Source organism: Meleagris gallopavo, chromosome 24 (assembly GCF_905368555.1).
Source record: "Meleagris gallopavo chromosome 24, MGAL_WU_HG_1.1, whole genome shotgun sequence".
Lineage (NCBI taxonomy): Eukaryota > Metazoa > Chordata > Aves > Galliformes > Phasianidae > Meleagris > Meleagris gallopavo.
In genome coordinates, this window is record NC_139427.1 from 3,391,964 (window position 1) to 3,405,324 (window position 13,361).

The window sequence follows — 13,361 nt, forward strand, 5'->3', positions numbered from 1 at the left end:
GATGATGGGTTTGTGGGGGTTTGTGGGGGGTTTGTGGGGGGTTTTGGGGGGTTTGTGGGGGTTTGTGGGGGGTTTGTGGGGGGTTTTGGGGGGTTTTGTGTCTGATTACCTGGGCGTGGGCACCGTGGGGCCACCATGTGGGTACTGGGATGGACAGCTTGGGGACAAAGCTGTGTGGGACACACGGACGGACATCCTGACACACGGACATGTTGGGGACAAAAGCACATGGGACCCATAAAAGGACAGCGTGGGGACAGGGACACGGGGGACACTGGATGGCATCCTGGGGACAAAGCTGTGTGGACACCTATGGGCATCTTGGGGACGGGGACACACAGACACCTTGGGGACAAGGTAGTGTGGGACCCATAAAAGGACATCTTGGGGACAGGGACACAGGGACACATGGATGGCATCCTGGGGACAGGATGACATGGGACACGTAGGGCACATGGATGGACACCTTGGGGACAAAGCTGTGTGGGACACACGGAAACCCTGGGGACAGGAGCATGTGGGACACACGGACGGACGTCTCGGGGATGGGGACACATTGGGGACATGGATGGACGTCCTGGGGACAGGGACACACAGACACCTTGGGGACAAGGCAGTATTGGGACCCATAGAGGGACACCTTGGGGACAGGGACACAGAGGACACACGGACACCTTGGGGACAAAGCTGTGTGGGAAACATGGACATCTTGGGGACAAAACCACATGGGACACACGGACACCTTGGGACAGGATGACATGGGACACGTGGGCATCATGGGGACAGGGACACGCGGGACACATGGATGGACATCTTGGGGACAGGGACATGTGGGACACACGGATGGACATCTTGGGGACAGGGACATGTGGGACACATGGATGGACGTCTTGGGGACAGGGACACGCGGGACACACGGACACCTTGGGACAGGATGACATGGGACACATGGGCATCATGGGGACAGGGACACGGGGGACACATGGATGGACGTCCTGGGGACAGGGACACACAGACACCTTGGGGACAAAGCTGTGTGGGACCCATAAAAGGACATCTTGGGGTCGGACACGGGGACACGTGGATGGCATCCTGGGGACAGGATGACATGGGACACGTAGGGCACATGGATGGACACCTTGGGGACAAAGCTGTGTGGGACACACGGACACCTTGGGGACAGGAGCATGCGGGACACACGGACGGACGTCTTGGGATGGGGACACATTGGGGACATGGATGGACGCCCTGGGGACAGGGACACATGGACACCTTGGGAACAAGGCAGTATTGGGACCCAGAGAGGGACACCTTGGGGACAGGGACACAGAGGACACACGGACACCCTTGGGACAAAGCTGTGTGGGAAACATGGACATCTTGGGACAGGATGACATGGGACACGTGGGCATCATGGGGACAGGGACAAGCGGGACACATGGATGGATGTCTTGGGGACAGGGACATGTGGGACACATGGATGGACATCTTGGGGACGGGGGCACACAGACACCTTGGGGACAAGGCAGTGTGGGACCCATAGAGGGACATCTTGGGGACAGGGACACGTGGGACACATGGATGGATGTCTTGGGGACAGGGACACGTGGGACACATGGATGGATGTCTTGGGGACAGGGACACGGGGGACACTGGATGGCATCCTGGGGACAAAGCTGTGTGGACACCTATGGGCATCTTGGGGACGGGGACACACAGACACCTTGGGGACAAGGCAGTGTGGGACCCATAAAAGGACATCTTGGGGACAGGGACACGGGGACACGTGGATGGCATCCTGGGGACAGGATGACATGGGACACGTAGGGCACATGGATGGACATCTTGGGGACAAAGCTGTGTAGGACACACGGACACCTTGGGGGCAGGAGCATGTGGGACACACGGACGGACGTCTTGGGATGGGGACACATTGGGGACATGGATGGACATCCTGGGGACAGGGACACACGGACACCTTGGGGACAAAACCACATGAGACCCATAGAGGGACACCTTGGGGACAGGGACACAGAGGACACACGGACACCTTGGGGACAAAGCTGTGTGGGACACATGGACACCTTGGGACAGGATGACATGGGACACGTGGGCATCATGGGGACAGGGACATGTGGGACACACGGACACCTTGGGGACACACGGATGGACGTCCTGGGACCAGGACCCCAAAGGACGCACATCACATCTGCAGTGGGATGGGATCCTGTGAGCCCACGGGGTGAATGGGGACGGTGGGGGGGGACCCCATGGGACTGAGACCCCAAAGGGCACCGACCCCAGTGGGGATGGGATCCTATGGGATCAGGACCCCAAAGCTGTAAGGGAACGGCAGGGGTGGGTCTCTATGGGATCAGGACCCCAAAGGGCTCAATGGGGTCAGGTCCATATGGGATTGAGACCCCACAGGACATATGGGAATGGCAGGGATGGGTCTCCATGGGATCGAGACCCCAAAGGGAAAACATCCACAGTGGGGATGGGATCCTATGAGATCAGGACCCCATGGGGCAAATGGGATGACAGGGATGGGTCTCTATGGGATTGAGACCCCACAGGACATATGGGAACAGCGGGGATGGGTCTCCATGGGATTGAGACCCCAAGTGGCTCAGTGGGGTCAGGTCCATATGGGATGAAGACCCCACAGGACATATGGGAACAGCGGGGATGGGTCTCCATGGGATCAGGACCCCAAAGGGCTCAATGGGGTCAGGTCCATATGGGATGAAGACCCCACAGGACATATGGGAACGGTGGGGGTGGGTCTCCACGGGATTGAGACCCCAAAGGGAAAACATCCACAGTGGGGATGGGATCCTATGGGATCAGGACCCCAAGGCTGAAAGGGAACGGCAGGGATGGGTCTCTATGGGATCAGGACCCCAAGTGGCTCAGTGGGGTCAGGTCCATATGGGATGAAGACCCCACAGGACATATGGGAACGGCGGGGATAGGTCTCTATGGGATCAGGACCCCAAGTGGCTCAATGGGGTCAGGTCCATATGGGATGAAGACCCCACAGGACATATGGGAACGGCGGGGCTGGGTCTCCATGGGATCAGGACCCCAAGTGGCTCAATGGGGTCAGGTCCATATGGGATCGAGACCCCACAGGACATATGGGAACGGTGGAGGTGGGTCTCCATGGGATCAGGACCCCAAAGGGAAAACATCCACAGTGGGGATGGGATCCTATGAGATCAGGACCCCATGAGGCAAATGGGATGACAGGGATGGGTGTCTATGGGATCGAGACCCCACAGGACGTATGGGAACGGCAGGGATGGGTCTCCACGGGATCGAGACCCCAAGTGGCTCAATGGGGTCAGGTCCATATGGGATTGAGACCCCGCAGGACATATGGGAACAGCGGGGATGGGTCTCCATGGGATCAGGACCCCAAAGGCTCAATGGGGTCAAGTCCATATGGGATGAAGACCCCACAGGACATATGGGAACGGCGGGGGTGGGTCTCCATGGGATCAGGACCCCAAAGGGCTCAATGGGGTCAGGTCCATACGGGATGAAGACCCCACAGGACATATGGGAATGGCGGGGATGGGTCTCCACGGGATCAGGACCCCAAGTGGCTCAATGGGGTCAGGTCCATATGGGATTGAGACCCCACAGGACATATGGGAACGGCAGGGATGGGTCTCCATGGGATCGAGACCCCAAAGGGAAAACATCCACAGTGGGGATGGGATCCTATGAGATCAGGACCCCATGGGGCAAATGGGATGACAGGGATGGGTCTCTATGGGATCAGGATCCCAAAGGGCTCAATGGGGTCAGGACCATATGGGATCGAGACCCCACAGGACATATGGGAACGCCGGGGATGGGTCTCCATGAGATCAGGACCCCAAGTGGCTCAATGGGGTCAGGTCCATATGGGATGAAGACCCCACAGGACATATGGGAACGGTGGGGGTGGGTCTCCACGGGATCGAGACCCCAAAGGGAAAACATCCACAGTGGGGATGGGATCCTATGGCATCAGGACCCCAAAGCTGTAAGGGAACGGCAGGGATGGGTCTCCACGGGATCAGGACCCCAAGTGGCTCAGTGGGGTTAGGTCCATATGGGATCGAGACCCCACAAGACATATGGGAACGGCGGGGGTGGGTCTCCATGGGATCAGGACCCCAAAGGGCTCAATGGGGTCAGGTCCATATGGGATAGAGACCCCACAGGACATATGGGAACGGCGGGGATGGGTCTCCACGGGATCAGGACCCCAAAGGGCAGAATGGGAACAGATCCCCATGGGATCGGGACCCCAAATGGCACAACGGGGCCACAACCCCACGGGCCGAAGCCCCCAGGCCCCACACAAACAGGACGGCGCACGGCAGGGCGGCTCCAGCACCCACAAACGCCCCCTGTGGGCCGCAGGCTGGGTCGGAGCCCCCCGCCCCCCAACCCCCCGCCCCCCAACCCCGACAGAAGCGGACGGCGGCGGCTCGGCTGCCCTTTATGGCCCTACAGGTACTTGTAGGGCACCCTGTCGGGCAGCGTCTGCACCTGGAGGCGCACGGGGCTCTTGTAGAGGTGGCTCAGCAGGGTCTCCGCGTAGCCCAGCAGGAAGCAGAGCTTGGCGGGCGGCAGCTGGCGCAGCAGCAGCAGGCAGAGCAGCAGGACGTTGGCGCGGCGCTTCACCACCACTTCGTCGGCCAAGCAGCCGGGAAAGGAGCCGCGGAGGAAGCGGCGCAGGAAGGCGTCCTCCACCACCCGCTCAGCAGCACCCGGCTCCCCGGCCAGGTTCCCTGCGGGGTGGGAAGGGCCAGGAAGGGTCAGGAAGGGTCAGGAAGGGTCAGGAAGGGTCAGGAAGGGCCAGGAAGGGCCAGGAGGGGTCAGGAAGGGCCAGGAAGGGTCAGGAAGGGTCAGGAAGGGTCAGGAAGGGCCAGGAAGGGTCAGGAAGGGCCAGGAAGGGTCAGGAAGGGCCAGGAAGGGTCAGGAAGGGCCAGGAAGGGTCAGGAAGGGTCAGGAAGGGTCAGGAAGGGCCAGGAAGGGTCAGGAAGGGCCAGGAAGGGTCAGGAAGGGCCAGGAAGGGTCAGGAAGGGCCAGGAGGGGTCAGGAAGGGCCAGGAAGGGTCAGGAAGGGCCAGGAGGGGTCAGGAAGGGTCAGGAGGGGTCAGGAAGGGTCAGGAAGGGCCAGGAGGGGTCAGGAAGGGTCAGGAAGGGCCAGGAAGGGCCAGGAGGGGTCAGGAGGGGTCAGGAAGGGTCAGGAAGGGTCAGGAAGGGTCAGGAAGGGTCAGGAAGGGTCAGGAAGGGCCAGGAGGGGTCAGGAAGGGTCAGGAAGGGTCAGGAGGGGTCAGGAAGGGTCAGGAAGGGCCAGGAGGGGTCAGGAAGGGTCAGGAAGGGCCAGGAGGGGTCAGGAAGGGTCAGGAGGGGTCAGGAAGGGTCAGGAAGGGTCAGGAAGGGCCAGGAAGGGCCAGGAAGGGTCAGGAAGGGTCAGGAAGGGTCAGGAAGGGCCAGGAAGGGTCAGGAAGGGCCAGGAAGGGTCAGGAAGGGCCAGGAGGGGTCAGGAAGGGTCAGGAAGGGTCAGGAAGGGCCAGGAAGGGTCAGGAGGGGTCAGGAAGGGTCAGGAAGGGTCAGGAAGGGCCAGGAAGGGCCAGGAGGGGTCAGGAAGGGTCAGGAAGGGCCAGGAAGGGTCAGGAAGGGTCAGGAAGGGCCAGGAGGGGTCAGGAAGGGTCAGGAAGGGTCAGGAAGGGCCAGGAGGGGTCAGGAAGGGTCAGGAAGGGTCAGGAAGGGTCAGGAGGGGTCAGGAAGGGTCAGGAGGGGTCAGGAAGGGTCAGGAAGGGTCAGGAGGGGTCAGGAAGGGTCAGGAAGGGTCAGGAAGGGCCAGGAGGGGTCAGGAAGGGTCAGGAAGGGCCAGGAAGGGTCAGGAAGGGTCAGGAGGGGTCAGGAAGGGTCAGGAAGGGTCAGGAAGGGTCAGGAAGGGCCAGGAGGGGTCAGGAAGGGTCAGGAAGGGCCAGGAGGGGTCAGGAAGGGTCAGGAGGGGTCAGGAAGGGTCAGGAAGGGTCAGGAAGGGTCAGGAGGGGTCAGGAAGGGCCAGGAAGGGTCAGGAAGGGTCAGGAAGGGTCAGGAGGGGTCAGGAAGGGCCAGGAAGGGCCAGGGAGGGTCAGGAAGGGTCAGGAGGGGTCAGGAGGGGTCAGGAAGGGTCAGGAAGGGTCAGGGAGGGTCAGGAAGGGTCAGGAAGGGTCAGGAAGGGTCAGGAAGGGCCAGGAAGGGTCAGGAGGGGTCAGGAAGGGTCAGGAAGGGCCAGGAAGGGTCAGGAGGGGTCAGGAGGGGTCAGGAAGGGTCAGGAAGGGTCAGGAAGGGCCAGGAAGGGTCAGGAGGGGTCAGGAAGGGCCAGGAGGGCTCAGGAGGGGTCAGGAGGGGTCAGGAAGGGTCAGGAAGGGTCAGGAAGGGTCAGGAGGGGTCAGGAAGGGCCAGGAAGGGTCAGGAAGGGTCAGGAGGGGTCAGGAAGGGTCAGGAAGGGTCAGGAAGGGCCAGGAGGGGTCAGGAAGGGTCAGGAAGGGTCAGGAAGGGTCAGGAAGGGCCAGGAAGGGTCAGGAAGGGTCAGGAAGGGCCAGGAAGGGTCAGGAAGGGTCAGGAAGGGCCAGGAAGGGCCAGGAAGGGCCAGGAAGGGTCAGGAAGGGTCAGGAGGGGTCAGGAAGGGCCAGGAAGGGTCAGGAAGGGCCAGGAAGGGCCAGGAGGGGTCAGGAAGGGTCAGGAAGGGTCAGGAAGGGTCAGGAAGGGCCAGGAAGGGCCAGGAAGGGTCAGGAAGGGTCAGGAAGGGTCAGGAAGGGTCAGGAGGGGTCAGGAAGGGTCAGGAAGGGCCAGGAAGGGTCAGGAAGGGTCAGGAAGGGCCAGGAAGGGTCAGGAAGGGTCAGGAGGGGTCAGGAAGGGCCAGGAAGGGTCAGGAAGGGTCAGGAAGGGCCAGGAGGGGTCAGGAAGGGTCAGGAGGGGTCAGGAAGGGCCAGGAAGGGTCAGGAAGGGTCAGGAAGGGCCAGGAAGGGTCAGGAGGGGTCAGGAAGGGTCAGGAAGGGCCAGGAAGGGTCAGGAGGGGTCAGGAAGGGTCAGGAAGGGTCAGGAGGGGTCAGGAAGGGCCAGGAAGGGTCAGGAGGGGTCAGGAAGGGTCAGGAAGGGTCAGGAAGGGTCAGGAAGGGTCAGGAAGGGCCAGGAAGGGCCAGGAAGGGCCAGGAAGGGTCAGGAAGGGCCAGGAAGGGCCAGGAAGGGCCAGGAAGGGTCAGGAAGGGCCAGGAAGGGTCAGGAAGGGTCAGGAGGGGTCAGGAAGGGCCAGGAAGGGTCAGGAAGGGTCAGGAAGGGCCAGGAAGGGTCAGGAGGGGTCAGGAAGGGCCAGGAAGGGTCAGGAAGGGTCAGGAAGGGCCAGGAGGGGTCAGGAGGGGTCAGGAAGGGTCAGGAAGGGTCAGGAAGGGTCAGGAAGGGTCAGGAAGGGTCAGGAAGGGTCAGGAAGGGTCAGGAAGGGTCAGGAAGGGCCAGGAAGGGTCAGGAAGGGTCAGGAAGGGTCAGGAAGGGTCAGGAGGGTCAGGAAGGGTCAGGAAGGGTCAGGAAGGGCCAGGAAGGGTCAGGAAGGGCCAGGAGGGGTCAGGAAAGGTCAGGAAGGGTCAGGAAGGGTCAGGAAGGGTCAGGAAGGGTCAGGAAAGGTCAGGAGGGCCAGGAGGGGTCAGGAAAGGTCAGGAAGGGTCAGGAAGGGTCAGGAAGGGTCAGGAAGGGTCAGGAAAGGTTAGGAAGGGTCAGGAAGGGTCAGGAAGGGTCAGGAAGGGTCAGGAGGGGTCAGGAAGGGTCAGGAAGGGTCAGGAAGGGCCAGGAGGGGTCAGGAAGGGTCAGGAAGGGTCAGGAAGGGTCAGGAAGGGCCAGGAAGGGTCAGGAAGGGTCAGGAGGGGTCAGGAAGGGTCAGGAAGGGTCAGGAAGGGCCAGGAGGGGTCAGGAAGGGTCAGGAAGGGTCAGGAAGGGTCAGGAAGGGCCAGGAAGGGTCAGGAAGGGCCAGGAGGGGTCAGGAAGGGTCAGGAGGGGTCAGGAAGGGCCAGGAGGGGTCAGGAAGGGTCAGGAAGGGTCAGGAAGGGTCAGGAAGGGCCAGGAGGGGTCAGGAAGGGTCAGGAAGGGTCAGGAGGGGTCAGGAAGGGTCAGGAGGGGTCAGGAAGGGCCAGGAAGGGTCAGGAAGGGCCAGGAGGGGTCAGGAAGGGTCAGGAAGGGTCAGGAGGGGTCAGGAAGGGTCAGGAAGGGTCAGGAAGGGCCAGGAAGGGCCAGGAAGGGTCAGGAAGGGCCAGGAGGGGTCAGGAAGGGTCAGGAAGGGTCAGGAGGGGTCAGGAAGGGTCAGGAAGGGCCAGGAAGGGTCAGGAAGGGTCAGGAGGGGTCAGGAAGGGTCAGGAGGGGTCAGGAAGGGCCAGGAGGGGTCAGGAAGGGTCAGGAAGGGTCAGGAAGGGTCAGGAAGGGCCAGGAGGGGTCAGGAAGGGCCAGGAAGGGTCAGGAAGGGTCAGGAAAGGTCAGGAAGGGCCAGGAAGGGTCAGGAAGGGCCAGGAAGGGTCAGGAAGGGTCAGGAAAGGTCAGGAAGGGCCAGGAAGGGTCAGGGCCGCGGGTCAGGGTCCCGTTTGCCGGCCCCGGTTTTGGGGCGCGACGTACCGGTGTGCAGGGACAGCCAGCCCTTGCGGTGGGCGATGTAGTGGGGGGGGTGAGCCTTCTCGTAGGTGACGCCTTTGTCCCCTTTCCCCACGCGCACCCGGGCCGCCCGCGTCTGCGGAGGGAATCGAGGGGTCGGGAAGGGGGCCGGACCCCGAGCGGGGGGGGGATGGGGGGCGCGGGGCTCACCTTGAGGCAGGGCGGGGAGGTGTGGAGGCCGCGGGGGGCGGGGAGGGCCGGGATGCGGCTGTGGGGCAGAGCCTGGGGGGGGGGGGGGGCGGGGGGAGGCAGCGCTGTGACGCAGCGCCTCTCGTGTCCCCGCGTGACCCCGAAGTCACCCCTCCTGGAGCCCCGTCACCCCGTCCCCGCAGCCCACGGCTCCCGTCCCCATCCATCGCACCCGCGTCACACTGCCACCATCAGCGCTGGCCCCAAAGTGTCCCCACACCCCAGTGCCGCCATATTGTCCCCAAAGTGTCCCCACTCCCCAGTGCTGCCACCAAACTGTCCCCAAAGCGTCCCCACACCCCACGTCCCAGTGCCACCACCATATTGTCCCCAAAGTGTCCCCACACCCCACGTCCCAGTGCCACCACTACATTGTCCCCAAAGTGTCCCCACACTCCAGTGCCACCAAATTGTCCCCAAAGTGTCCCCACACCCAGTGCCGCCACCATACTGTCCCCAAAGGGTCCCCACACCCCACGTCCCAGTGCCACCACATTGTCCCCAAAGTGTCCCCACACCCCACGTCCCAATGCCACCACCATCACTGTACCCAAACCCCATGTCCCCTGTCCCCACACCCCCATGCCACCACCATACTGTCCCCAAAGTGTCCCCACACCCCACATCCCAGTGCCACCACCATCAGTGTCCCCAAAGTGTCCCCACACCCCACGTCCCAGTGCCACCACCCACGGTGTCCCCAAAGTGTCCCCACAGTGGCCACGTCCCCACAATGTCCCCACATGCCAGTGTCACCACCATCAGTGTCCCCACACCCCACTGCTCACACTCCCAGATCCCAATCCCTGGTGTCCCCACACCCCACGTCCTCTGACCCCACCCACAGTGTCCCCAAACCCCCTGTCCCAGTGTCACCACTCCTGGATCCCCACCCATGGTGTCCCCACGTCCCCGTGCCACCACCATCAGTGTCCCCAAAGTGTCCCCACACCCCTCGTCCTCTGACCCCACACACGCTGTCCCCACACCCCACGTCCCAGTGCCACCATCCAGTGTCCCCACACTGTCCCCACATCCCAGTGCCACCACCCTCACCGTCCCCTCCCTGTCCCCACGCCCCCCGCTCTCCGTCCCCGCTCTCCACACCCTCAGCGCCCTCACGACCGCGGGCGCCGCCATCTTGGCTCGGGGGAGCGGGACTTCCGGCGGAAGCGGCTGCGCCCCCTTGCGGCAGGGAGAAGCGAGCGCCCCGTGTGGAGCGCCCCCATGTGGGGAGTCCGTGTATAAGCACCCGTGTAGACGGCTCCGTATGGGGCGACCCCATGTGATGTCCGCGTGTGGGGTGTCCCTATATGGGATGTCCCTATATGGGATGTCCCCGTGTGGTGTCCCCATGTCCCCATGTCCTACATCCCATATCGCAATGTCCCCATGTCCCCATATCCTATATCCTATATCCTACATCCCCATGTCCCCATCTCCCAATATCCCATTCCCCATATCCTCATGTCCCCATATCCCATACCCCATACCCCATACCCCACACCCCATATCCCATACCCCATCCCCCATACCCCATACCCCATACCCCATATCCCATATCCCATACCCCATCCCCCATACCCCATATCCCATACCCCATACCCGATACCCCATATCCCAAACCCCATATCCCAAACCCCATACCCCATACCCCATCCCCCATACCCCATATCCCATACCCCATACCCGATACCCCATATCCCATACCCCATATCCCATACCCCATACCCCATATCCCATACCCCACATCCCATATCCCATACCCCATATCCCATATCCCACATCCCATACCCCACATCCCATACCCTATACCCCATATCCCATGTCCCCATGACCCCATACCCCCATGTCCCTGTGTCCCACACCCCATACCCCAATGTCCCATACCCCAACATCCCCACGTCCCCATATCCCATATCCCACATCCCCATGTCTCTCTGTCCCGTACCCCATGTCCCATGACCCCATATCCCATATCCCTGCGTCCCATATCCCATATCCCACGTCCCATATCCCACACCCCATACCCCCATATCCCTCTGTCCCTCGTCCCCATGCCCTCATGTCCCCATGACCCCACACCCCACACCCCTCTGTCCTATACTCCATATCCCCATATCCCCATATCCCATGTCCCCATGACCCCATGACCCCACACTCCATATCCTAGCCCCACACCCCACACCCCACACCCCACACTCCATATCCCAGCCCCACACCCACACCCCACACCCCACACTCCATATCCCAGCCCCACACCCCACACCCCACACCCCACACTCCATATCCCAGCCCCACACCCCACACCCCCGTCCCACCCCACTGAAGGGCCCTCCAGCCCCACAAGAGCTCTTCAGTGAAGGACGGGGGCCGGAGCTTCAAAGCGCTGCCGGGAAGCTGGGGGGGGGGGGGCATCGGGGTGTGGGGTGTGGGGGTATGGGGTATGGGGTATGGGGTATGGGATATGGGGTATGGGATATGGGGTATGGGATATGGGGTATGGGGTATGGGATATGGGGTATGGGATATGGGATATGGGGTATGGGATATGGGGTATGGGGTATGGGGTATGGGGTATGGGGTATGGGGTATGGGATATGGGGTATAAGGTATGGGATATGGGGTATGGGGTATGGGGTGTGGGGTGTGGGGGTATGGGGTATGGGGTATGGGATATGGGGTATGGGATATGGGGTATGGGGTATGGGATGTGGGGTATGGGGTATGGGGTATGGGGTATGGATATGGGGTATGGGGTATGGGGTGTGGGGTATGGGATATGGGGTATGGGTATGGGATATGGGGTATGGGGTATGGGGTTGGGTATGGGATATGGGGTATGGGGGTATGGGGTATGGGTATGGGTATGGGGTATGGGTATGGGATATGGGGTATGGGGTATGGGGTATGGTGGGGGTATGGGGTATGGGGTATGGGATATGGGGTATGGGGTATGGGATATGGGGTATGGGGTATGGGGTATGGGGTATGGGATATGGGGTATGGGGTATGGGGTATGGGGTATGGGTATGGGGTATGGGGTATGGGGTATGGGGTATGGGGTATGGGGTGTGGGGTTGGGGGTATGGGGTATGGGGTATGGGATATGGGGTATGGGATATGGGGTATGGGGTATGGGATATGGGGTATGGGGTATGGGTGTATGGGTAGGTATGGGGTATGTATGGGTATGGGGTATGGGGTATGGGGTATGGGGTATGGGGTATGGGGTATGGGTATGGGGGGTATGGGGTATGGGGTATGGGTATGGTATGGGGTATGGGGTATGGGATATGGGGTATGGGGATATGGGTATGGATTGGGGTATGGGAGGTATGGGTATGGGTATGGGGTATGGGGTATGGGTATGGGGTATGGTATGGGTATGGGGTATGGGATATGGGGGTATGGGTATGGGTATGGGTATGGGTATGGGATATGGGTATGGGTATGGGGTATGGGTATGGGTATGGGGTATGGGATATGGGTATGGGATAGGGTATGGGATGGATAGGGGTATGGGGTATGGGGTATGGGTATGGGGTATGTATGGGGTATGGGTATGGGTATGGGGTATGGGGTATGGGTATATGGGGTATGGGTATGGGGTATGGGTATGGGTATGGGTATGGGTAGGGTATGGGGTATGGATTGGGGTATGGGTAGGTATGGGGTATGGGGTTGGATGGGGTATGGGGTATGGGATATGGGTATGGGATAGGGTAGGGTATGGGGTATGGGTATGGGGTATGGGGTATGGGGTATGGGTATGGGTATGGGGTATGGGGTATGGGATATGGGTATGGGTATGGGATATTGGGTATGGGTATGGGATATGGGGTATGGGTATGGGATATGGGGTATGGGTATGGGTATGGGTATGGGTATGGGATATGGGGTATGGGTATGGGGTATGGGGTAGTGGGTATGGGATATGGGTATGGGGTATGGGTGAATGGGGTATGGGGATATGGGTATGGGGTATGGGGTATGGGGTATGGGGTATGGGATATGGGGTTGTGGGGTATGGGATATGGGTATGGGATGGGTATGGGGTATGGGATAGGGTATGGGATATGGGGAGTATGGGGTATGGGGGTATGGGTATGGGGTATGGGTATGGGTGGTATGGGGTATGGGGTATGGGGTATGGGTATGGGATATGGGGTATGGGGATATGGGGTATGGGATATGGGATATGGGGTATGGGGTATGGGATATGGGTATGGGTATGGGATATGGGGTATGGGTATGGGGTATGGGGTATGGGTATGGGGTATGGGGTATGGGTGGTATGGGTATGGGGTATGGGGTATGGGTAGTGGGTATGGGGTATGTGGGTATGGGATATGGGTATGGGGTATGGGTATGGGATATGGGTATGGGGTATGGGATATGGGGTATGGGATATGGGGTATGGGATATGGGGTATGGGGTATGGGATATGTATGGGTATGGGATATGGGGTATGGGATGGGT

At 61.0% G+C, this 13,361-nt stretch overlaps 1 protein-coding gene across 2 annotated transcripts; it reads right to left on the bottom strand.

Annotated features, from left to right (window-relative positions):
* Window positions 1-4,485: 4,485 nt before the first annotated feature.
* MRPS24 (mitochondrial ribosomal protein S24) lies at window positions 4,486-10,075 on the bottom strand. 2 transcript variants are annotated; one of them, XM_085242680.1, is made up of 4 exons: window positions 9,987-10,075; window positions 8,841-8,912; window positions 8,655-8,766; window positions 4,486-4,793 (listed from the first exon to the last, which is right to left on the bottom strand). In XM_085242680.1, exons 1-4 carry the CDS (start codon window positions 10,017-10,019, stop codon window positions 4,510-4,512), a joined length of 501 nt encoding a protein of 166 aa, XP_085098806.1. In that variant the 5' UTR covers window positions 10,020-10,075; the 3' UTR covers window positions 4,486-4,509. The 2 variants fall into 2 exon arrangements, with proteins under 2 accessions (XP_085098806.1, XP_085098807.1); XM_085242681.1 differs by having other exon boundaries at window positions 10,002-10,034.
* Window positions 10,076-13,361: the final 3,286 nt, after the last annotated feature.